The 26,893-nt window shown below is 37.4% G+C and overlaps 1 protein-coding gene across 7 annotated transcripts in view; it reads right to left on the bottom strand.

The window, feature by feature from the left end:
* GOLGA4 (golgin A4) overlaps positions 1 to 26,893 on the bottom strand; it is a 124,247-nt gene that overhangs the window by 13,726 nt on the left and 83,628 nt on the right. For 3 of the 7 annotated variants that reach the window (XM_086365870.1, XM_086365872.1, XM_086365873.1), the window contains 8 exons: positions 26,022 to 26,135; positions 23,833 to 23,853; positions 23,585 to 23,653; positions 18,652 to 18,727; positions 15,583 to 15,686; positions 10,671 to 10,757; positions 3,690 to 3,752; positions 215 to 925 (listed from right to left, as the gene is read on the bottom strand). In XM_086365870.1, the coding sequence (XP_086221996.1) occupies positions 3,723 to 3,752; positions 10,671 to 10,757; positions 15,583 to 15,686; positions 18,652 to 18,727; positions 23,585 to 23,653; positions 23,833 to 23,853; positions 26,022 to 26,135 (501 nt within the window). In that variant the 3' untranslated portion in view covers positions 215 to 925; positions 3,690 to 3,722. Of the gene's footprint in view, positions 1 to 214; positions 926 to 3,689; positions 3,753 to 10,670; positions 10,758 to 15,582; positions 15,687 to 18,651; positions 18,728 to 23,584; positions 23,654 to 23,832; positions 23,854 to 26,021; positions 26,136 to 26,893 lie in introns of those variants that run through there. The other 4 variants (XM_086365869.1, XM_086365868.1, XM_086365871.1 and 1 more) reach the window with 3 other exon arrangements.

The following is a 26,893-nucleotide window of genomic DNA, read 5'->3' as shown; positions in this document are numbered from 1 at the left end:
ATGTATACACACACACACACAGAGCCTATTCTCCCATACAAGCTCTGACACATTAGAAAAATACTCCATGATTAAATGCATTAAGAATCTTTCCAAATACTTAGCAATTCAGCTCTCTTGACAAACAGTTCCTCATTATAATTCGCCCAGACAGAACATAAATTCTAAACTACTTTGAAGAGATTTCAATTTAGGAAAAAACACAGTAAGCACATTTCATACAGTAAATAAACTTTATTTTTCTGTTCTGAGATGATATTGCCAACAGTCACAGATTTGCATACGATACAGTTATGTATTGGCTATTTACAATTTACAGTAGTATTTTTTCCTCTGAAAAATATAAGTACAAAAGCTAAGTAAACAATGAGGTACTGCCATTTGGATTTATCATATGTCAGAGCTTAAAGAACTAGTCTTCAGCAAATATTCAACAAATCAATCTGGATAAAATAGTCAATTAAATGCTCTAATTTATCAGAAAAAAATCCACTAAATTTCACCTCAAAATGTATTGCACAAGTCTTTAAAAAAAAAAAAAAAATCACCCTAGAAATAAATAGGAAAGTCAAGCAGTTCTTTAAAAAGAGGGACAAAAAGAATGGAAGAAAGGAACATGAAGTGAGCCCATAAATCAGGTTAAGTTATTCAAAATATCTTTTAAACAACACAAAACTCTTCCCAACAACAACAACAAAAAATTGATAACCCCCAAAACTATTATTGTTTCTCCACTGATATAATAATCTATTTTAAAGGCAGTCTGCAATCTTTCCGAGGGCCAATGTCAGATTTTTCTTGGTCTTCGGGCTACATGAGGGGCCCTGAATACAGCTTCGTACTACCAACAGCAAATGTACACAGTTTTCCAGGTCTGTCCAGCATCACTCTCCCAACTTCTTTAAGATGAAGGCCGCAGCCATGACTGGAAAAGAAAAAGGATGAGGAGAAAAAAGAAACGAAAAAACAAAAAAACTTTTAAAGCTAACTTTTTGGGAGATTTATTTTTTCAAGTTAAATTATATTAAAATTATATAGTCTGAAGACTGAAGTACAAATATTCTAAATATTAAATCCTGAAGGAATCTTCTGAACATTACGTCCTTAGAATGATCTTTTTAGTCAGCAGTCCTGAAAGCAGTATTTGTATATGAAATCAGAAACTGCAGCCTTGCAGCACATACCGAAGGCTGCCAGGTCATGATTAGAGAAAGCCAGGAGAAAGCGTGCTAGCATGGGAGAAGCCTTCAAGGATGCAGGCTAGATTTAAGAGGAGAAAAGGCTTTTCCTTCTTCTCTATTGATGTTTCTATATATTACAGTTCTCCTAGGATGCTAGGCATAGCAGCAAGGGACAACTACCTATTGGTTTAAAAAAATTATGTATGCCTCATCTGAAATTAACAAACTTAATTTTAAAACCTTAATATGTTTAGAAGACATGATGTTAAACCTTCCTAATAAGATTTCTCTAGATAAGATTCTAAAAGCCAGTGGTCAAATCAAGTATGAAGTTAAAAATGCATAAAAATAAACCACCAAAAAAGATTAAGTAACAGAGAGAGTCTTTCAGTTCTAGAGAAAGTACTACAGTCGTCCCGACTTTATTATAATCCACCACTCAGGACGTATTTCCAAGAGTTTACAATTTATTAATATAAAACTCATTCAACACACGTTAGTCCTAAAAATCTAGAGAAGATAAGAAAAAGATCTCCTGTGATATTTAAAACCATTTTTCAGTTATTATTTTCAAACGTGAGCTTGCACTGTTGCAGGAAGAGAAGTTCATGTGTGATTCAATAATGTTGCACAATGTCAATGTCATGAGAGACCAAAAAAAGGCTGGGAGGACTTTTCTAGTTCAAAAGAGACCTGAAGAATATGACGACAAAATGCAATCTCCCAATGGATCCTGAAATTTTAAAAATTATGAGACATTATTTGGAAAACTGGGAAATGTGAGTATTTACTATATATTAGATAACAGCATTGTGTTAATATTAAATTTCCAAACAGTGGCAACTGTATTGTGAGTATATAGGAAAAGGGTCCTTATTTTTGAAGATACTTAGTAAGATATTTGATTTATGTTTGGCAAGTAACTGTCAAATGCTTACAAGCACAATGTTTGCAAGCAACTGTCAAATGTCATAGAGGAGAAAAAATATATATGGAGAGAAATCAAGAGTGAGAGTGAGAAAATCTGGCAAAACGTTAATAACTGGTAAATATAGGTGAAGGGTGTATGAGTATTTACTTAAATTTTACAAATCTTGCTTGAAATTTTTCTAACTGAAAGTTGAGAAGACAATCAAGTTACCAATCAACAGAAATGCTACATGGTAGCATTTTAAGTGATAAATGATGCTATTTAAATGCAGTAAGGAGCATGATACAGTATTTATAATATTATAAACAAAGGTAAAGGTGAGGACTTACTGAGTTAGATATGGAATTTACATGACTAATGATAGCTTTAGACAATCACCAAAACAAGTTAACTGATACACATTAAAAATAAAAATGAGATTCAAATGTAGGCAGAAAGGATATTTGAACTTAGAAGGTTAAAAAAATGCTGTACATTAACATTTAAAACTTGATACTGTTAGTTGCATGTTAGTTCAATTAATAATCACAGAGAATCTTTAATTATAAATAAACTCTATTGACTGTGATTCAGCTTGTCACTTGTGAAAATTCATGCAAAGTTTGAGATAAAGACATACCCTAAATTTTTAGGGAGTATTAAATCATGCTAATAACATGGATAATATGTAGAGGTGATGGGAGGGGTGTTTAAATGTGAGGACAATCAAGTGTATCCAAACATTTTAGATGCCTCCACCTCATTGTACTAACACATTAATTAGAAACAGCCACATTCAATTAAAGCAGCTGCCTAAGGGTCTCCTCAGGACAAATGTGTTACTTTGCTATACTGTATGCTTCCCTGGAGCAGGAAATGGCAACCCACTCTAGTACTCTTGCCTGGAAAATCCCATGGACAGAGAAGCCTGGTGGGCTGTAGTCCATGGGGTCGCTAAGAGTCAGACACGACTGAGCGACTTCACTTTCACTTTTCACTTTCATGCATTGGAGAAGGAAATGGCAACCCACTCCAGTATTCTTGCCTGGAGAATCCCAGGGACAGAGGAGCCTAGTGGGCTGCCATCTCTGGGGTCGCAGAGTCGGACACAACTGAAGCGAGTTAGCAGCAGCAGCAGTGCTCATTACTTCAGACTAGCCTGACTCTAAGCAAGCTGTGTAATATTTTACATTCTGGATTTGTGAAATATATCACTCTTATCTAGAAAATGATTTTTCATTTCTCTCTCATAATCTTTATTAACTTTGAAGACCATTCTCAAGAAATAAAACACAAATAGGAATATAAAATACATAAACATTTTTAGGGGGATTTTTGGGCAAAATTTCAAACAGCAATTTTGAAACTTTCAATTGCTATTTAAAGAACTAAAATTTCCTAGAATTATGTAACATTGGTGGTGGTGATTATTAATCTACATATTAAAGCAAAATTAACAGAGAATCCCTGTATTAACCCATAGCATAATCATATTTTCATTAAACAAAAGAAAAAAGAATTCCAGCAAAATGGTTAGTATCATGCAATACATTTGATTTTTTGCACAAAAGACACAAGACATATTATTCTTCACTCACCACATGCTAACTAAGCACAGACTGATGGTTTACTCAGAAGATACCACTGCGAGGTGAAGTATACTACAAAGCCAGGAAGAAAAAAAGCTTATTGGGTTAGTTTTAAGACTTAACATAACACAGAGATTATATGTGTTTATGAACTTCAAAGGATTAAACTGAATGTACTTAAATTTCTCACATATCCCCAAACCAAGGAATCTATAATCACTTCCTCCCATCCTAAATAACTATAACACTACACAGTGGAGATTTTATTCGGAACTTAAAGAACACAATTATAGATGTACTTTATACTTAATTACATATTTATATGCTAGATATAATTAAGTCATGATTATTCAGTTTATAAAAGGATCTGCTTCATAATTCCATTCAAGCATACATTACAATTTGATTTACGTAATTTCATTTTACCACCAACAATTTGGGGGGAAATGTTGATGAACGTGAATACAGTGCATCCATACATTGAATTTACTCCTAAAATATGTTAATTTTATCAACGAACAACTCTCTTGTAATTCAACACCATATTAGAAAATGGTTTCAGGAATGATGACCCAAACCAAAGTTTGCCTTCAAAGGGACCCAACCTCTGCAAACACAGTTTTACTGTAGCAACCTTTTGCAATAAATTCAATGTCCTATTTAACATGGTCATAATCCAAGATTATTAACTGACTTCCTAGTTTGCTTTAAAACAGTATCAGCAAAGACAGGAATTGTTTATAAGATCTGAGCCTACTCTTAGTGTGACCAACCTTGGAAGCATCCTTTTATTTATCATTTATATTTAATGTGCAGTTAGTAAGAAGCAACAAAATCAAAAGACAAACTAGAAAATAATATTTGCAACACACACAACACAATAAGGCTAACATCCTATTGGAAAACTTGTGGGAGTATGCAAAAAATATATATATGTATGTTCCCTGTGTCTATGAATGTTAAGTATTGAAAAACTAAAATAACCTACGTGTCTATGGATAGGAAATTGATGAACTCAACTGCAGGACATCCATATATCAACCAATCAAAAGAAGAAGGTAAATCAGTTTGTAATGAGGTGGAATATAAAAATAAGTGAAAAAAGCAAGCTGTTGCACACTCTCATTTTTATAAAGTCAAATACCTAAATGATAGAGGAATAAATATAATTATGTAATTATAAAGCTGGGGATGTTCCCAACACCAACAGCAAACATGATCTTGTCAGGGTGGAAAGAGCTGGGAGGCTGAAGATCATCGAGGTCTCCCTTTCTAAGCAATGTTCCTGCATTGTCTGCAGTGTTTCTTTGCAATGATCACACACTATGTATTCTGAACAAAATTAAGAGGCAAAACCACTTTTAAGAAAACAAATACATGGTCTACAGGGGCCATATTTTTCACTATGCATCGGTTTTACGTGCATCTGTTTCTTGAACCCACCTTGCATGCAGCTACAGAGACCATGCAAAGGAAAACGGAAATGTCCACTGGAATGGAGAATGTTTATACCTATTGATACTGAAAAGTTCTGATGGTTTTATTAATTCAGACTGATCGAGGATGTGACACGACACAAAGGATCAGCAAGAAAACAAGGCAATAACAAGGTCAACAGAAGGTCGGTCTTTAAAACCGACCAGATTAGACGGGAAATGAAAGCAAGCCAAACCTTATTCAATAGAATAGAAAAATTTTCTTTTAACAGAGTCAAAGGAAATAGTCATTAAGTTTGCTAGCACCCTACAAGAACCACTTTTTAAATAACAAAAGAACTTCTCAATCCCAAGAGATCATTTAGCACCTCATTTTAAAATAAACTTTCTTACTGTAATTATCCTAAATAAATAAGACTTTCTTTAAAAAAAAAAAAAAATCTGATGGTGTAAGGGCAGTCTTACTCAATTAGACAATGAGATGAGCTAAACACGTGCGTATTCACTATTGCTCCCATCCTGAAACTCAAACTACTCTGGCCATTTAAATTACCTAAACCATCACAAAATCAAGTATCAGGCACAAGATGCTAAAAACTGAGAGGAGTAAAAAGGCTGCCTTAGGGAACACAAAGCTATGTGCATCTGGCATGTGTCTTTAACTTCTGACTCCTGCATATAAGACCTTTTTTTCTCACTTGAAAGAACTTCAAAATTTACAACTGACTTAATACTTCAGAGGAAAAGAAACCTTGCAGATAGAATAATCCAACATACTCATTTCGCCAAGCAAGGCCAGAAATATGAAAAGTGTTTGTTTGCTCAAAGTCATCCAGGGGCTGAGCTGTTGAGCACTAACTAGTTCTCCCCACAACAAAGCTGCTGACACTCGAAGGTGCAGGGACTGGAGATGGGACACGGCTGGAGCAGGTATCCTTCCCATTAAATGACTTGACTGTCGTACTCAGTGAGGTCTTTCATGATTTATCTTGAACATTATTAGATTACCTTTCCAAATCTCATTTTCTAGGAAAGACTAGTCCTATCCATTGCTACATGGTGGCTAAGGAACCAGCCCCACCAGCCCCACCAGTCGCCCCAGCATCACAAAACTCCAGCTGGGGCAGTAAACATACTTTGGTTCTTCAACAATCCTAGCAAGATAATGTAGTTTTGTGAAGAAACAAAGACTCTGTGAAGAAACAAGTCTCAGAGATTCTGAGACTTGTCAAATGAAGGATTAGAATTCCTTCTCTCCACATGGTGATCCTTAAGTAAACAGACTTTAATTAGGCTCAGCAATGTAATCTTACTTAACAGATAATGGTTTCTCATCTACAAAGTATGTTCTTGAAATTAGGTTAAACTCTGAAACCACTTATTAAATAATAACTGTTGAATTCTGTAGTGGGGTTTCTCAAAGACTATAAAACTCACTGAGGGGAAGGGAGATACATATGGTACAGAGGTGCTATATTGAAAAATACCTTATGAGCAGTCAGGGACAGTTTTTGATCCATGCCAGAAAGCAAACTTATAATCATTAGGATTATAAAGCAAAGGTTTTAGACAGTATCCCTCCTCTAGTATCTGTTAAATAATGCCAACGCTGATATGGCCCACACTGTCAGCACAAAGTGCAATGCACCATCTCTCAAGCGCCCCAATTACTAACAGACAGAGGAGGGAGCTCTGCAATGCGGTGGGGTTTGCTTGGCTTACTTATACCAGCTTTGCAGCCCTGAAATTTAAAATAACATAGCAGTCAACACTGCTGATTTTAATAGAGAGGAAACTGTAGCTGTGGTTATAACAAATTGCATAAATGGCCCATCTGGAACATACATTTAAATTAAAGCTAAGGTGACTAAGTAACTTTAAAATGATTATTTAAAAACCTTCTAAAAAGCTTTGCTTTCTACACATTTAGACGTCTTTCTACTGGATACTTCTACAGAGAAAGAGCAGTCATCACTCTTAGCAGTGTTTCACTCTCATCAGGTACAGCTCATCAGTGTACGAAGTTAGTTGTGATTTCTTTAAGAGGTTTGTTCAAAAACAATGATTCCCATCATTCATTTATGAATGACAATGACCTTAAAGCCAATGTGACTTAGGCTTCCACTTTCTCCATATAATCTTAATTTTCCATCAAATAAGGAACAATCATGAATGACTCTATCAAGTACCAAAAATCTCTTTATATTGACAAAAGTTTAATCAAATCGATGTATACGTAATCTCTGAGATCTCCCTCACTTCATGCTTACTATAACATTTCAAATTTCCTAAGCATCTGCTTTTATAACTTGAATTATATTACATAACCATGTCTTTTATTCATGTATGAATGAATGGATGCTTTTCCCTCTGCCTAAAATGAAAGATTCCAAAAGGTCAACAACCATACCTTCCAAGTCTTCAATTTTCCTATATTCGCCATAACAAGCATCAATAGAAGAGTCAACTGAACTCATTTATTAAGCAAAAGATTTAACTTATATGCAGAGTACATCATGAGAAACACTGGGCTATAAGAAGCACAAGCTGGAATCAAGATTGCCGGGAGAAATATCAATAACCTCAGATATGCAGATGACACCACCCTTATGGCAGAAAGTGAAGAGGAACTCAAAAGCCTCTTGATGAAAGTGGAAGAAGAGAGTGAAAAAGTTGGCTTAAAACTCAACATTCAGAAAACGAAGATCATGGCATCCAGTCCCATCACTTCATGAGAAATAGATGGGGAAACAGTGGAAACAGTGTCAGACTTTATTTTTGGGGGCTCCAAAATCACTGTAGATGGTGACTGCAGCCATGAAATTAAAAGACGCTTACTCCTTGGAAGGAAAGTTATGACCAACCTAGACAGCATATTCAAAAGCAGAGACATTACTTTGTCAACAAAGGTTCGTCTAGTCAAGGCTATGGTTTTCCCTGTGGTCATGTATGGATGTGAGAGTTGGACTATGAAGAAGGCTGAGCGCGGGAAGAATTGATGCTTTTGAACTGTGGTGTTGGAGAAGACTCTTGAGAGTCCCTTGGACTGCAAGGACATCCAACCATTCCATTCTGAAGGAGATCAGCCCTGGGATTTCCTTGGAAACTCCAGTACTTTGGCCACTTCATGCGAAGAGTTGACTCATTGGAAAAGACTCTGATGCTGGGAGGGATTGGGGGCAGGAGGAGAAGGGGGACGACAGAGGATGAGATGGCTGGATGGCATCACTGACTCGATGGACTTGAGTCTGAGTGAACTCCGAGAGCTGGTGATAGACAGGGAGGCCTGGCGTGCTGCAATTCATGGGGTCGCAAAGAGTCGGACACGACTGAGCAACTGAACTGAACTGAATGATGGATGAGACTGCTTAAAATAGTAGTGGAAGTCTGGGGCTTTCTTTCTGAGCAGGTCAGCCTCTGGGATAAGTAATTAGGAAGGATCAGTCACCAATTCATCCCTATCTAGAATGAATACCACTTTATTCATGAATAAACAATGTAATATTTTGCAAAGATTGCTTTTCAGTTAAACTCAAGAAAGAAAGAAAGAAACTTTTCCATCTGTCTTCAAAGGTTTTTTGTGTGTTTTTTTTAAATTTTATTTATTTATTTTAATTGGAGGCTAATTACTTTACAATATTGTAGTGGTTTTTGCCACACATTGACATGAATCAGCCATGGGTGTACATGTGTTCCCATTTTACATGATTCACTATTTACATGTAATCTATTCGAATAGTTTCTTTCAAGGCAAAACAATCTAAGGCTGCATGTGGGGGACCGGCCGGGGCAGGGGGGCCAGGGGTACCGGTACAGGATGAGGGCAAATGTCCTACCACATTGCCAAAGCAGTGACTTAGGACGAGCCTATACTATATTCCAAATCCTGACAAACTGCAGCCTAACAGTAAGAGGAGAGGTTGGCCATACCTCATCATCAAGTAGCAGCTACAGGAGAATGAATGAAGATTAAAAAAAAAAAAAAAACTTTCTATTTACTTCATTTTAAAATATTTTCTTACATATCTGGACCATAATGACAGAATCATGTCAACAGGCTCAAACTGCATTGGAGATTTTGTTTTCATAAAGACAATTGTTTTACTCAGTGAAGAGGAAAACCACTCTGAGTGAACTACAGGTTACAGAATTGGATGTTTGCTAGAATTTAAAACAACATTCTCTCTAGTGATGAAGGGCATACATTATAGTTACCTACTTCTCTATCAAAAATACCTATAACCAGAGCTAACTACAGAGGTATGAGAATATTTTTCAGACCACTAGATACCAGGGAGAAATGTTTTAAGAAAAAAAAAAAAAAAAACACATAATTAAAGGCTAGCCAGAATAGCTGCAGTTGTCCCAGAAAATATATACAGATAACACAATATACAATGGAGTTGGGCCTAAAGTCAGGGATGCTGGATGACTTTAAAGGATGCCAGGAAGATGTCAGAGTACGCACTGGGTCAAAGAAAAGGAGCATCACAGGGGGCTGATAAGTGCCAGGGGGGTTAGCCTGTAGGATAAAAGCCTTCCATCCAGGCCATCTCAGGGTTTTTGGTTGAGTTCCACAGGTTAGAACCAGAACAGACTTGCGACCCCAACAGAAAGGGCTATTTGGGCTCGTGATAAGCCAGAATTTGTTTAAGAAACACACACAGTCAGTAGAGATAAGATGGTATTCTTTGAGATGTAACTACTTATTGACTTAGTCTTTCTTACTGGAGACACTCAGATGTAGGCTAACCCATCACTAAAGAGCAGATCTTTGTTTGCTTTAAATAGGAGAGTAAAAGAAGAGCAGTACTGTCATCACAAAACAGGTAAAGAGATTGCAGGGGAAGATGTGCAAGTCCTGCAGGCTACTAGTAAGACAAGAAAAGACAGAAGAAAGAGAAAGTTTGGGGTCAGACAGGAAACATCACAGAGTTCATACTCTGCTTAGAATGGATCTTATTCTGGTATTGGTGCAGACAAAAAGAAGTTAGGCAAGGGCAATTTTGTATAATTTATGAAGTGTGTACTTGTTTCATTTCAATCATAGCTGACTTCACACAAAAATTTCCCAATAATTCAGTTATCTATTGATATTTTCCCTTGTAGGGTAAAGGCCAAAAGCTAAAAAATGCTTTTCTTTCACTAAGAATTATTATATTTGGAAATCAATTGAAATAGATTTAGGAACTATAATCTACCAAACACCTACATCATGATATAATTTGGTTTAAAAAAACTATTACTCAACATACCAGAACAAATGCCTTTTCTGTCCTTCCCAGAAAGAGCCCAAGTTCCAGAAATTTCATACAGCTCATGTAAGTGTCAACCTCATATATATTATTAAATATGATTGTTCTTTCCTTGAGGGCATCCATTCAGATTTGCCCTCAGTTTAATATTCATAATGTAGTTTCATTTTTCAGGCTATACTACAATAAAGATGAAAACTTTTAAACTTCTCTTACCAACTCAGTCTTTGTAAATGAGACAGAATGTAAACAGACAAGATAAAGTCGTCTTCTATCTGTAGGCTATACTTAAAGCTTACCATGAGTCGAGCATCTTCTCGTTCCAAAATTTTCTGGGTCTGATCATCAGGGAACTTCAGTACAGTGGTTATAACCTTTGCCATGGTCTACAAGAAAGACAGGAGACAGTCACCAGGCAGCAGGGCAGATGGCTCTCACCCCATTCTGACATGTCCTGCCAGCGGGATTCTTTAGTGCTCTCAATGGAAGCCACGACCAAAGAAGTATGATGTGAAGGTATCAGTCAAGGAAATAACAGTCAATTACAGAATTTCAATTTGAAAGGACCCCTCACAATGCCTGGGTTGATATTATTTTAAGAAGATGTATTCACAATAGCATGAAGCCATATAAAGTTCTAATGTTCTTGGCCCTTTGTCTTATTAAAATGAAACTTTATTACTCATTCATTTTATAAGGCTTTTTATTTGTAGAAATCTATCTAATAAGTGATGTATTGCCAAAACATATGCTCTAAATAATCAGAATTAGATACTCCCAAGTTCCGCTTGAACTAAATCACATCATATATCTCATAAACATGGGCTACTGCATGAACATGAACATGCTTATAGGTATTTTTTTAAGACATGCAGCACATCAGCCTAATAGAAATACAAATTACATTTTAAATAAACACAAGATGTTTTGTTTGGTAGAAAACAGGATGAATCAAAACATTACACATGGTGGCTTGCAAAACAAGATCATAAACTGTGCAGATCTAAATAAATATACCGTAAGCCAGACTGTCACCCATAAGCTCGTGGAAAATTCTCCTCAAAGGCTGAAATTCCCTATTTTGTATCAAGATGAGATGGTTTGAGGGAGACAGAGAGGAAAGAAGATACCACTTATGAAATAAGTAGGATAACAAGGTCAGCGCTCACATACAAGTTCAGGTACTAGTGCTCTGTTGAGGACGAGGAGCAGTGCTCCTTACTGTAGGGCTACAGAGGACGGGGAGGCTCACCCAGGAAACTGACTCTTAACATTCTGTGTTCACAGTTACGTGACTGTGCATGTGTTCTGGGCAGACTGCAGGGAGGGAGGGAAGTGTGACTGCAGAAGGTCACGGAGCAAAAGATGACATAATATAGTTAATCAAAATTTTAGGAACACACAGCATTAGGAGAAAAGCATAATTATTTCCAGGAAGAATGGAGATGTTAGAAAAGAACTAACATTTTTTAAATTCCTATTATGTGTTAAACCTAGGCAAGGCACTTCATGTATTTCTAATACTTATTTCAACTAACAGGTCAACTAACACTATTCTTCAACCCCAAACCCCAAACCATAAAGAGCAAGATTTTAGAGTCTGACTCTCCTTCCTTTATCTTTGCCTCTGCCAGCTTGGGAGAAAGCAATGGCACCCCACTCCAGTACTCTTGCCTGGAAAATCCCATGGACAGAGGAGCCTGGTGGGCTGCAGTCCATGAGGTCGCCAAGAGTCGGACACGACTGAGCGACTTCCGTTTCACGCCTTGGAGAAGGAAATGGCAACCCACTCCAGTGTTCTTGCCTGGAGAATCCCAGGGACGGGGGAGCCTGGTGGGCTGCCATCTATGGGGTCGCACAGAGTCAGACACGACTAAAGTGACTTAGCAGCAGCAGCAGCTGCCAGCCTGATGATCAAAAAAAACCTTTAATACAACTTAGTTCCTGGAGAATACCAAAGGCATTTTACAAAAATCCTCACCCTTTAAACTGTATTGCCTAGACAGAATAGAATCTTCTGTGCTAAACTGAAGTCTAGAAACCAAGCATATATGTGGCATGAAATGGCAAGAGAAATAAGCAGTAGTAACTGTTTCAATATTCTTTTTATTAACACTCTGTAAATTTAGCTTATCAAGTTCGAATAACCCGAAAGTCCACTTATACCCATTATGAAACCATATATATTATACACTTAGGCACAAACATGTAAAAAAAAAAAAAAAAGAACTGTGGCTAGTTGCCTCAACACACTTCTAAAAACATTAAATGGGAAACCCACCTCTAAACTCATCAGCGATGCTGAATTTGCAGCTTGTTACCCAGTAAAGACTTACAGCTCTTCCCTGGCTTTAATGGAAAGCCCAGGTTCTCTGCCATACCATGGGAAAGAAATCAGCCTGTCTACTCTACATACAATATCCTCAGGCCCTGGGAAGTAAGGAAAAGTTCAAATGAGCCACCTGGTTTAGAAGTGGCCTCTCCTACCAGGTTTTCCTTAGAGAATTCAATAAAGGATAGAATGAGAAACAGTTTCTATTGAAAAGGAGAACAGGCTGAATTTAAGTACCAAAAATAGCATGAAGGATCAAAATCCAAGAAAAAAAAGTGCCAGGACAGAAGAAAGACCGGAGTTTACTTAACTTCATACTGTAAGAATGTGTATCACACATGTGGTCTAAAAAATCATCTGCCTCATAAAGTAAGGAACAATGTGTGCAAAAGCAAGATGAAGAAAGACAGGTGGGATGACATACAGATCCTGCTGGACAAGAAACAACGGCAGATGATGACCAAATCACAAAGGCCATTAATGTATTCTGGCTCATCCTAAAACCACAGCCTGGTCTCCATTTCAAATTCTTTGTTAATATACAGGAACTGGGCAAATCAACAAAAGAAATGTCTAAAAACAGACATCATGTCTACCCTTGAGTGCATCAACCCTTGCTTGAAAATTTTTAGGGCCACCCTCCAATAACCTACAGGTAGAATTCTGAAACACTCCAGGCCGTCTACACCCTGCAGCCCTAAGCAGAGTCACTTCCACATCACAGAGGCAGTGCTTTAGTTGGAGCAGTCTCCCTGTCATTCGAAAGCCCACACTTACTTTCCTGTCTAGGACTTTCTGTCTGGGCTTTCCTCCTCTCTGAGCTCATCTATCAAAATTTATGCCCCCTGGTAAAGGCCTGTATACACACCTCCTTCTCCATGATGCCCTTGACCTCCCCACAAGTAAATATGGGGGTGCTGCTTTTCAGAGCCCTTGCTACACTCTGTATCACACTGTGCCTAGTGAGAACAGGTCCACCTTCCCACTATATGGTAAACAGCTTAAAAGTAGGGATGATATCCATTTTCATCTCCAGATTCATCATGGAGATAAACATCAGGCCACATACAGTAAGTGTTCAATAAATATGCAATAAATTAAACTGAGTATCTATTTCAATATTGACTTATAAAATGTGATGGCAGAATGAAAGACTACTCATTCTTAGTAACCAGGAAAGCACACTGAATGCTGAAGATACAGCTCACACAGAGGCTCCTCAGCAGAGATGCCTAGCTGCCTGGGCCTCAAAAACATTCCTTATAATATAAGCTGTCTCCCGAGTCACAGCCCAGGATAACTGCAGAGCTCCGAAAGCACAGGCTGAGACCTGGCTGAACTGGCCCCACCCCAGAAGGTAACTGCTGCTGGGCTGGGCCTTTCTTTAGGAATCAGACTCTGAAAGGATCTCACCCCATACATGATTGCAACCTCCAGGACACACAGGCTGAGGCAGTCACACTCTCATTTCATAGATTGAGAAAAGGCTAAATAGCTAATTTAGCAACAACTCTGGGATCATAGCTTTAGACTCACAAATATAACCAAAGGAGCTAAACTTCTGAGAGGCTATTTTTCTTAAAGAAATGCTTTTCTCCCTTCCCTGCAATAACAAGGTAACTTTACCTAAGCCACCTCAAATATAGGCTGCTATCCAACAAGGGCATAGTAATAGAAAGTTACAATTCATTAGCTTTGTTTTTTAAAGATAAGGAGAAAATTCAGTTTTAGCTATCCTTTGAATTAAAAAAAAAAGTTTTTAAGAAAAAAAGGCACTGAATTACTGTGAATTAATACATCCATCTTATGATGCACATTGAGGATCACACTGGATATTTCTTTAACTTGAACTATTTCATACACTGAAATTAGATTTCTGTTGTATCAAGGATTCAAATGATCTCTAGCCCTGTAATTCCTGATGTTTAGCAGAATCTAAAACCTATAAATTCTTAATATTCTCTTAAGAGATTTTTTAATGCCCTTATTTTTAGGTCTTATTTGCCAAAACAACCCCTGAACTGTCTTAATTCCTGAATTTAGCACTTAGTAACTCCCACAAACCAATGAATTAAAACACTGACTGACTGTTTCTTAGAAAATGCATTATCCCATTCTCAGCAAACATATAAGGACAATGTAAAAATTCATGAAGGTAAAAATTTGAAACAGTATCAAAAACAGAAACTGCTTCAAATGAAAAATTTTGTTTTAAGCAATGCTCATGAATTTTCCTAAGTATATTTAATTAAAGATGTATTTACAAAATGCCCACTATAAGGCTTTTAAAAACACTGCAGGGATACAAATAACAATAAGACTAGACTCCACTCTATAAGGGACCTTATAGCAAATTTAACATCCTAGAAAACAAATTAACCAAGCATTATTACCTATGCAGTGGGGTCATTTTTAAATGATCAATACTCTATATGTACAAGAATAACTTTCTTACACTGACCAAAGTACAATATTTCTAAATACCCCTACATAGTCATTCTTAATTAGGACCATTTCCAATACTATCCACACTACCCTTAAGTCTCCATGAAAATGAAATTTCATCTCCTAATCTTAAGATCTGAAGTCAAAAATAGCCACATGCTTCACAAAGTATTAAGTCAAAGAAATTTTTATCTTTATTATTTAGCATCAACAATCAGTATTTTTAAATTAATATTTTATAAATGTAACAAATATAAGCAAGATTTGCTAACTCACTTTTGCAAACTCAGAGCAATAACACAATTACCTACTGCCTACTATCAGCATATATGGTCTGCTAGCAGTAAACACACAACATCAATATGTTTATTAAAAATGGGATACATTTCCTTCTAAATTTAACCATATGACAAATCACCAGACACAATTTATACCTTAGTCTCACGACCCATCATATACTCAAAAAGCACTTTGCGCAAATACTCAAACTCCGTAGGTTCTCCAAAGAGTGAGACATCAGTATGGTACAAATTGCCACCTGTCAAACAAACAAACAGATTAAACTGTAAAGAGAAAACCAGATAAGCTACTTAGCACTTAGAAAAAGATAAACTAAAACACAAAGTAACAAAGAGAGAGGCTTTACTCTTGTATCAACTGTATTATATTAGATTGCACTACGATATGTATATACATTGTATACTATAATGTATATAGCATTCCAACTGGTATTTTTCCTTTAGAAGAGAAAACAAGTATTATTGCAGCAGTTTTATTTCTCACATCTTCCCCCTCCTCCAAGCCTTGACCTTCTTCTGCTTCATCTTTCTGGCATAACAATTTAAAAAGACAAGGCCTAGGGAAGACGAAGATTTCTTAAAACCAGTATTTCTCTCCCAAATACTATGTGGTTGGCTTCAGATAGTCTATGGTGACTAAAATGAACAATTATTTTTACTTTGTTAAGGAGTTCAGTAGCTCATCAGAACTGGACATGGAACAACAGACTGCTTCCAAATAGGAAAAGGAGTTCGTCAAGGCTGTATATTGTCTCCCTGCTTATTTAACTTATATGCAGAGTACATCATGAGAAATGCTGGACTGGAAGAAACACAAGCTGGAATCAAGATTGCTGGGAGAAATATCAATAACCTCAGATATGCAGATGACACCACCCTTATGGCAGAAAGTGAAGAGGAACTCAAAAGCCTCTTGATGAAAGTGAAAATGGAGAGTGAAAAAGTTGGCTTAAAGCTCAACATTCAGAAAACGAAGATCATGGCATCTGGTCCCATCACTTCATGAGAAATAGATGGGGAAACAGTGGAAATAGTGTCAGACTTTATTTTTCTGGGCTCCAAAATCACTGTAGATGGTGACTGCAGCCATGAAATTAAAAGACGCTTACTCCTTGGAAGGAAAGTTATGACCAACCTAGATAGCATATTCAAAAGCAGAGACATTCCTTTGACAACAAAGGTCCGTCTAGTCAAGGCTATGGTTTTTCTTGTGGTCATGTATGGATGTGAGAGTTGGACAGTGAAGAAAGCTGAGCGCCGAAGAATTGATGCTTTTGAACTGTGGTGTTGGAGAAGACTCTTGAGAGTCCCTTGGACTGCAAGGACATCCAACCAGTCCATTCTGAAGGAGATCAGCCCTGGGATTTCTTTGGAAGGAATGATGCTGAAGCTGAAACTCCAGTACTTTGGCCACCTCATGCGAAGAGTTGACTTATTGGAAAAGACTCTGATGCTGGGAGGGATTGGGGGCAGGAGGAGAAGGGGATGACAGAGGATGAGATGGCTGGATGGCATCACTGACTCGATGGACGTGAGTCTGAGTGAACTCTGGGAGTTGGTGATGGACAGGGAGGCCTGGCGTGCTGTGATTCATGGGGTCACAAAGAGTCGGACACGACTGAGCAACTGAACTGAACTGAAACCTAAAAGCACTGAAGTTTATATCAAGTTTTCTAAACTGTTTCGAAACATAAGGTAGATAAAATAACTTGAATGCAGTAAGTAGTAATGCCATTTTAGTGGTTTTCAAATACTTTGATTCAATATCTTAAAGACTGTCACAAAATATATAGTTCATCTATTAGATCAAGTTCCATTTCAATTTAAAAATAAAGAATAAATACAGTTCAAGTATATGAAATCGTAATATGAAAAACTTTCATCTGAATAAATTCATAATTCTGTGTTATGTGAAGTCTAAACTCGCATTCACTTCCAGTACAATGGCACACTAGGCAATCTGAAAAGCCTTCTGCACTAAGAACTATCTAAAAGCATAGCAAAGAGATTAATGTGCAGACTCAACCATATTGCTAGGACTGTGGACAGGAATAAGTGAACTGATAGACACACTGTTTTATAACAGTGCCTAACACCTAGTACTATATGTGTGTCAGTTATTAAAAAACTACATGTGTGTTCATTTTACAATTTAAAACAGAAAAAAAATGAAAGTATAAAATCCTTAAGTTGAAACTAAAAAAAAAAAAGAATCAATACTATATTCTTTATGTATTGCTGGGCACCAGTTTAGCAGTTCTATCCTAAGAATCACACATGTTGACTTAGCTATGGAAAACAGTCTTTGAAGCAAGAGTCTTCTCTGCAATGAGCCATAGGAAACATCCATGTTGGTTTTCTCTTCTTTTTGAAGTGTGTTTTGGAAAGAATCTAAAGCAAGTCCTTGTTTAATTAAAAACTGTATAATAACTTATGCTATTTCATAACAATAAGTAAGAGCTTTCAAAAACACAAAAGAATGTGAAATGGCTTAGATTCATGCCTGACTGCCTTACAGGAAAAAGCAGAAAGCTTTACAAAACATTTAGCAAAATAAAACTATTCGTAATACAGCGAGGCTGTGCAACTGAGAATGGGAAATTGTTACAAGATTATTCAAAGTCATGACCATCTCAAGGGAACAACTACATAAAGACTCAAGCTTGTCTTCAGAATTCTTTGTAAGCAGCATATATAATTTAAGTCAAGAATACTTCTAAATCATCCTTCACCACTTTGAAATAAGTTATTTTTATGAAATTCTTTTATCCTTAAATCCTGGTTTAAATATAGCAATTAGTATTACTGTAATTAGTAAAAACAAAACCAAACCAGAAGCACTTAAAATATATAACTCTGTGTTTATATGGGTACATGCAGTAGAAATTATGAATGTTTGCATATACACAGAACAGTCTGGAAAAATATACACAAATCATAAACTAGGTCCATTTGGAAAGTGGAGAACAAAGTGGGAACCTGCAGTTTCACTTCTACATGGCAACACTGATTTTTTTCCAAACAACAAATACACATTAATTTTGCTTTAGATTACTATTCTTCTTTCCATAAAACTAGCTGTTATTGATGAATTTACATACATTCCTTCTGAAGAATGAGATTAGCAAAGACAAAAATAAAAATCATCCAGAAGTCCCCCAACACAAGATATGCATGGATAACATGACGAGAAATCACTCCTACCTCTGTAAGGTGTCCCTACAGTTGTTGCGTATACATTCTTCTCATATTTCTTCAAACGATCTTCTAAATTGTGAATCTAAAAATAACAAATATTTCAATCACAAGATTCATATGGAAATAATGTTTAAAAAAAGACTGCTATAGCCACTAGATTTTTATAATGTGCAATACAGAATATAGACAAAAAGAAATTAATACATATGGTTTCTTAGATATGACACCAAAGGCAGAGACAACAAAAGGAAAAACATCAAATTTCTGTGCCTCAAAGCACATTATCAAGAAATTGAAGACAACCCACAGAATGGGAGAAAATATTTGCAAATCATATATCTATTAAGATACTCAGCAACAACAAAAAACAATCAGATCAGATCAGATCAGATCAGTCGCTCAGTCGTGTCCGACTCTTTGCGACCCCATGAATCGCAGCACGCCAGGCCTCCCTGTCCATCACCAACTCCCAGAGTTCACTCAGACTCACGTCCATCGAGTCAGTGATGCCATCCAGCCATCTCATCCTCTGGTGTCCCCTTCTCCTCCTGCCCACAATCCCTCCCAGCATCAGAGTCTTTTCCAATGAGTCAACTCTTCGCATGAGGTAGCCAAAGTACTGGAGTTTCAGCTTTAGCATCATTCCTTCCAAAGAAATCCCAGGGCTGATCTCCTTCAGAATGGAATGGTTGGATGTCCTTGCAGTCCAAGGGACTCTCAAGAGTCTTCTCCAACACCACAGTTCAAAAGCATCAATTCTTCCCGCGCTCAGCCTTCTTCATAGTCCAACTCTCACATCCATACATGAACACAGGGAAAAACCATAGCCTTGACTAGATGAAACTTTGTTGACAAAGTAATGTCTCTGCTTTTGAATATGCTATCTAGGTTGGTCATAACTTTCCTTCCAAGGAGTAAGCGTCTTTTAATTTCATGGCTGCAGTCACCATCTGCAGTGATTTTGGAGCCCCCAAAAATAAAGTCTGACACTGTTTCCACTGTTTCCCCATCTATTTCCCATGAAGTGGTGGGACCGGATGCCATGATCTTCATTTTCTGAATGTTGAGCTTTAAGCCAACTTTTTCACTCTCCTCTTTCACGTTCATCAAGAGGCTTTTGAGTTCCTCTTCACTTTCTGCCATAAGGGTGGTGTCATCTGCATATCTGAGGTTATTGATATTTCTCCCAGCAATCTTGATTCCAGCTTGTGTTTCTTCCAGTCCAGCGTTTCTCATGATGTACTCTGCGTATAAGTTAAATAAACAGAGTGACAATATACAGCCTTGACGAACTCCTTTTCCTATTTGGAACCAGTCTGTTGTTCCATGTCCAGTTCTAACTGTTGCTTCCTGACCTGCATACAAATTTCTCAAGAGGCAGATCAGGTGGTCTGGTATTCCCATCTCTTGAAGAATTTTCCACAGTTTATTGTGATCCACACAGTCAAAGGCTATGACATAGTCAATAAAGCAGAAATAGACGTTTTTCTGGAACTCTCTTGCTTTTTCCATGATCCAGCAGATGTTGGCAATTTGATCTCTGGTTCCTCTGCCTTTTCTAAAACCAGCTTGAACATCAGGAAGTTCACGGTTCACATATTGCTGAAGCCTGGCTTGGAGAATTTTGAGCATTACTTTACTAGCGTGTGAGATGAGTGCAATTGTGCGGTAGTTTGAGCATTCTTTGGCATTGCCTTTCTTTGGGATTGGAATGAAAACTGACCTTTTCCAGTCCTGTGGCCACTGCTGAGTTTTCCAAATTTGCTGGCATATTGAGTGCAGCACTTTCACAGCATCATCTTTCAGGATCTGGAATAGCTCAACTGGAATTCCATCATCTCCACTAGCTTTGTTTGTAGTGATGCTTTCTAAGGCCCACTTGACTTCACATTCCAGGATGTCTGGCTCTAGGTCAGTGATCACACCATCGTGATTATCTGGGTCGTGAAGATCTTTTTTGTACAGTTCTTCTGTGTATACTTGCCATCTCTTCTTAATATCTTCTGCTTCTGTTAGGTCCATACCATTTCTGTCCTTTATCGAGCCCATCTTTGCATGAAATGTTCCCTTGGTATCTCTGATTTTCTTGAAGAGATCCCTAGTCTTTCCCATTCTGTTGTTTTCCTCTATTTCTTTGCATTGATCGCTAAAGAAGGCTTTCTTATCTCTCCTTGCTATTCTTTGGAACTCTGCATTCAGATGTTTATATCTTTCCTTTTCTCCTTTGCTTTTCACTTCTCTTCTTTTCAATAACCCAGTTAAAAATGAACAAAAGACACTGCCCTAAAGAAGATACACAAATGATAAGATGCTTAACATCATCAGTCATTCAGTTCAGTCACTCAGTCGTGTCTGACTCTTTGCGACCCCATGAATCGCAGCACGCCAGGTCTCCCTGACCACCACCAGCTCCCGGAGTTCACCCAGACTCATGTCCATCGAGTCAGTGATGCCATCCAGCCATCTCATCCTCTGTCGTCCCGTTCTCCTCCTGCCGCCAATCCCTCCCAGCATCAGAGTCTTTTCCAATGAGTCAACTCTTCACATGAGGTGGCTAAAGTACTGGAGTTTCAGCTTTAGCATCATTCCTTCCAAAGAAATCCCATGGCTGATCTCCTTCAGAATGGACTGGTTGGATGTCCTTGCAGTCCAAGGGACTCTCATTAGGGAAGTACAAATTATAACCATAATGAGATAGCACTTCATACCACCTAGGATAGCTATAATCAAAACACCTGCTGGGGAGGATGTGAAGAAATTGAAATTCTTATACTTTACTGATCAGAATGTAAAATAGTATCCACAATGTAAAACCATTTGAAGGCTCTTCAAAGAGCTAAACAAGTAACTTCCATATGCTCTAGCAATACCATTAATGAGTACGTAACTCAAAAGAAGGAAAGAAGTGTTCAAACTAAAACTTGTAAACAGTGTTCCTAGCAGCACTATGCACAATCGGCAAAAGGGAGAACAATCCAGCATAATAAGAAGCAGAGGCGTCACTTTGCCAACAAAAGTCCGTATAGTCAAACCTATGGTTTTTCCAGTTGTCATGCACAGGTGTGAGAGCTGACCATAAAGAAGGCTGAGTACTGAAGAACTGATGCTTTTGAATTGTGGTACTGGAAAAGACTCCCAAGAGTCCCCTGGACTGCAAGGAGATAAAACCAGTCAATCCTAAAGGAAATCAACCCTGACTATTCACTGGAAGGACTGATGCTGAAGCTTCAATACTTTGGCCACCTGATGTGAAGAGCCAGCTCACTGGAAAAGACCCTGATGTTAGGAAAGACTGAAGGCAAAAGGAGAAGGTGGTGGCAGAGGATGAGCTGGTTAGATAGCATAACCGGAGCTGGTTAGATAGCATCACTGACTTTATGGATACAAATTTGAGCAAAGTCCAGGAGACAGAGAGGACAGGGAAGCCTGGCATGCTGCAGTCCATGGAGTAAGAGAGTCAGACATGACTTAGTGACTGAATAGCAACAAGAAACAATCCAAACACACATCAACTGATGACCACACTGTAGTATCATCCATACAATGAAATATTATTACTCATCAGAAAAAGGAGTGAAGTACTAACAAATATTACAACATAGATGAACCCTAAAAACACTATGCTAAGTGAAAGAGGCTAGGTTAGAAAGGTCATGTATTATATGATTCTATTTACATAAAATACTCAAAATAGGTATTTTGATTAGTTGAGCATGCCCTGGAGGAGGGCATGGCAACCCACTCTAGTATTCTTGCTTGGGGAATCCCCACAGACAGAGGAATCTGGTGGGCTATAGTTCATGAGCTCGGAAAGAGTCAGACACAACTGAACGAGTAAGCACATTTATATAAACTACTCAGAACAGGTAAATCCACAGACATAAAAAACAGATTAGTGGTTGTGAGATACTGGGGAGAAGGTAATGGGGAATGAATGCTTAATGGGTACAGGGTTTTTTCTTTTGAGGGTCATGAAATGATCTGGAACTCGATAATCACGATGGTTTCAGAACACTGTGAATGAACTAAATGTCAACTAATTGTGTACTTTAAAATGATTAAAATGGTCAATTTTATGTGTTTACTACTATAAAAATAATCAGTACAAAAATTGTTATGCTAGGACAGTTTGAAGACTTGCGTGTGCTAAGAGAAGAGAATTTTAAAGCAGTAAACTTGAGATAGATGAGAAAAGCAAAAACACTAGGAAAAAAAATAATAAGGTAACACTGGGACTTAGTATCTATCTTTGGGAATTTTTTAAAAAATATTATGAAAAGTTTCAAACATACTCAAATACAGAAAGTATACTACAGTTAATGCCCGTCACCTAGTTTCAACAATTATCAACATTTATATGTACATATGAATTGTAAAAAACTGGAAAACTCCTAAAGACTTAGTCTTCAAACTCAGCCAGTTGACTTAGGTCACTCTTCCTCCAGAGTTTGGAAAAAGACTAAGTATCATGCACCACAGGTATACATATACTGGTGTCTGCATGCCTGTGCATCCTTCTAGGTGTGCACACACGATCCTACTTAATCACTAGATAACTTACGGACAAATAATATTAGACCAAGACACTATAACCACTAGGAAAAAGCAGGAAAGACTGACGTTAATGTATTTTCCCTCTGATAAAAGCTTCTTCTATAGAACTTAAGTCATTACAAATTGTTATCCAACATGTTAAGCACTAGAATAACAGGATGCAAATGTTCCTGTTTAAATATACGTGATCACAAATTTATAAAGATATCCTCCAGCACTTTCAGATTTAAAAATAAAATTTCCTGTGAGACAAGATTGGAAAACCAACTATTAAATGAGTATTAAATCAGTTCTTTTTAAAAAATTAGCTAAATGAGTTCCAAGAATATACTTATATAAATCAAGGAAGTCATTTCAAAATTAAAAGCACCAAATAGACCTGTACCTGTTCTCTGAACTCCTGCTCTTTCAACTTTGAGTCACTGATTAGAGTAGTCTTCTGTGCTAGTTGTGTCTGAAAGAACAAAAGGTCAGATCTGAGACTGTGCGTTTCATCATCACTTGGACACATTTCTATACTGCCTGGTAAGTTCTTCCTTGTTAAAACAAGTCTCTTCATATTTTAACTTAAAATACAGAATGCTCCTGAAAATGGATTACCTTCACTCAAATTCAATGAAAAACTAGTCTTACCTGTAACTCCATAATTGTTACCTAAAAATGGAAAAAAAAAAAAAAAGAAAGAAATAAGTCCATACACTAAAATCTACAAGAAACAATAAAATGGAACAATATGAAATCACAAGGAAACAAAAATTCAGTGTTACAGTCTTAAGAGAGTGGTCAGATTTGACATGAGGCAACTTTAACTACTTGCTTTTAAACCTGGTCTCTTTTGCTATATAAACTATTACAATGTAAATATACATGTGTGCGCTCAGTTGCTCAGCTGTATCCCACTCCGTGACCCCATGGACTGTAGCCTGACAGACTCCTGTCCACGGAATTTTCCAGGCAAGCATACTGAGGGGTGTTTCCATTTCCTCCTCCAGAGGTAAATATACATAAACACAGGTAAACACCAAGAAAAATGACTAGAAGGTCACTTGTGAAACTCCTAAGAATGATGACCACTTGGGAAAAGAAGGCACCCACCAGGAACGGTTTATCTATATACATCTGTATTATCTTTTTTTTTTTTTTTACAAGAATATATTTATCTATTATTTGTACAATTTTAAAAACTAAACACATTAACATCTATTTATAACAGATGGGCTCTTTAGGGAAAATTCTAAAGGACCATTTCTGGGAATCCACTGTATGCAATAATCACAAATTATTTCTCACCCAACTCAACACTGATATATAGTTCAAGACCTCTCAGAAGCACCAAAGATGTTCAAGAAGGAAAATAATAAAAATTCAAAAAGAATAAAATAGAAAAACATTTTTTTAGAGCAGGAATAAAAATTAAGGATATTCTCTCCTTTCTTATGCTACAAGTTAAAGGACTCAAAAGACCTCCTGAATATTAATTTCACAACGTTTCAATACTCTGGCATCTTGACACAGGTCTCAAGGCCACTTTATACAACATCAGTACTTAATTTGATACTGAGGAGAACACCTTAGAGAGTACAATACATGTATCCATCTCATAGGAAGCAACATTTCACAGTACCAAGTATATTCAAATAGTGACCAAGTGGCAAAAAATTTTAAAAATAAAAAAAAGTAAATATTAAATGTAACTAGTAGCTATTGAAGAAAGAAAGGAAACTGGCTCATTGCTAAAACCCAGAATCTGTGCACCAAGTGGCCCAGTGGTCTTGCTGTTGTTATTTGGTCACTCAGTCACATCCAGCTCTTTTTTGACCCCATGGACTGTAGCCCGTCAGGCTCCTCTGTCCATGGGATTTCCCAGGCAAGAATACTGGAGTGGTTTGCCAGTTCCTTCTCCAGAGCTGTTTATAAAGTCCTTTTCTCTCCATTTTGGAAAACTGATCCATGCAACTGGTTATCTAGAAAATTACTATCTGGTCACTGACTTCTGTGATGAATCCTCTATAACTCTGGAGGATGAAGCCATGAACAGTGTCCACCTCTCCCATGGCCCTCTTGACAGTGCTATGAAGATCACACTAGATGAGTTAGAACATATCAGAAGGAGGACGGCACACTGCCCTGGCCTCTCGAATGAGGGCTCACAAGCCCTGAGGATATGCATTTGTTGGGGTGCACAGCAGGTCAAGAAGCCACAGGGTAAACATGGTCCATCTTTCATAGCATCATTTTTACTTAAAGACTGGGATTATAAAAAAGCCTAGATATGTAGTGCCAGATCTCTTTGAATTGAACCCAATTTTCCAAAATAATCCCCTTGCATCTACAACCAAGGAGAAAACACTGTTTTTCTCAAAGGTATATAACGAAAACCATTTTTATGTGACTACAAATAAGGATATATTATAGAGTAGAATATAAAATGTGTTTAAATTTTTAACACAAAATATAAAAATCTAAAACTGAGATACATTCTATGGACTGTTTTTGGCTCTGCCCCAGGGCTACAAGGTTAACTGTCCTCTGCTGTCCTTTCCACAGGGAAGCCTGAGAAGCTTTGGTATCACAGAAACACCTAGGTTTGAAGTCTGGTAGAGTGGATTTATATTCCCAATACAACATTTACTGTGTGAGTGCCAACATTTTATTTAATCTCTTTGAAATTTAGTTTCATACTCTATAAAGAGAGGCTACAACTTCTCTCTTCAAAGATTTTTGTTAGGGTTAGATGAGGTAGGTGTGCATAGTAGGAGGCGAGTCAACAAAAACGACAATGTTTTCAAGGACTGAGTAAAGCCCAGTCCAGGTCCCCTCACTTTATCGCTGCCGGGAGTCTCCTCCTGCTCTAGCCTTTGCTGGTATTTCTTCTGCAGGTCCTCAAATTGAGTCTGCAAATCCGTTACTTTTGCAGTCATTTCTTCTTCACGAGCCTTTGGAATAAAAAAAGATATATATGTTAACAAACATCTCAAAAAGAATGCAGTAAAGAAGCAACATGATATTGCAAACTACCTCTGGAGGAGAAGCAAACACCTACATATTTTCTGAAATATAAACCACTATTTTATTGTCATTCATTTCTGTGCTCTGAAAACTTCCATTCATGCCTCACTTTTAACTCCAAGCCCTTTTTAAAGCTGCTCATTATTCCTAGGATCACTTTTCCCACCTTTAGTCCTCTTATCCCCACCCCATAAAGCTCGTCAACCTGACCCTTAAACTCGGGTTCCCAGGTTTAAGCAACATACAGGTGTGTGACAGCATTGTGACTGAACTATAATACACAATCTATGTTTTAAGACTTCCATACTAGGATTTAATTTCCAGAAAATATCCAATATAAACTAGCTTTATGCACAGCACAAATCAACTAGCTAGACGCTTACTAATCAAAAGAAGTATGGGTTTTTCCCTCCCCCAGCTCCTTGGGATGGGCTGCTCAAGTCAAGATGGTTCTCTGTCTTAGTTAGCAAACCTGCACGTCTCCTACATATCAGACTGAAAACCATACCAGTTCTTCTTTGGAGTAAAGTGTTCAACTATAATCCATTTCTGAAGGGAAAAAAAAACTGTCCAATATATCAGTAACTAACTAATGTAAGGTATCCATTTGCCTTGACCTTGGCAGAACACAGACAAGGCTGCAGAAGTAATATGTCACTTATTGGTTGAAAACTCTTCGTACAAA

This window comes from Bos grunniens, chromosome 22 (assembly GCF_055505025.1).
Source record: "Bos grunniens cultivar Pamir isolate PY7600 chromosome 22, Bosgru_T2T1.0, whole genome shotgun sequence".
NCBI classification, from domain to species: domain Eukaryota; kingdom Metazoa; phylum Chordata; class Mammalia; order Artiodactyla; family Bovidae; genus Bos; species Bos grunniens.
The sequence above is the reverse complement of the archived record's forward strand: the minus strand, read 5'-3'. Positions and strand labels throughout refer to the sequence as shown.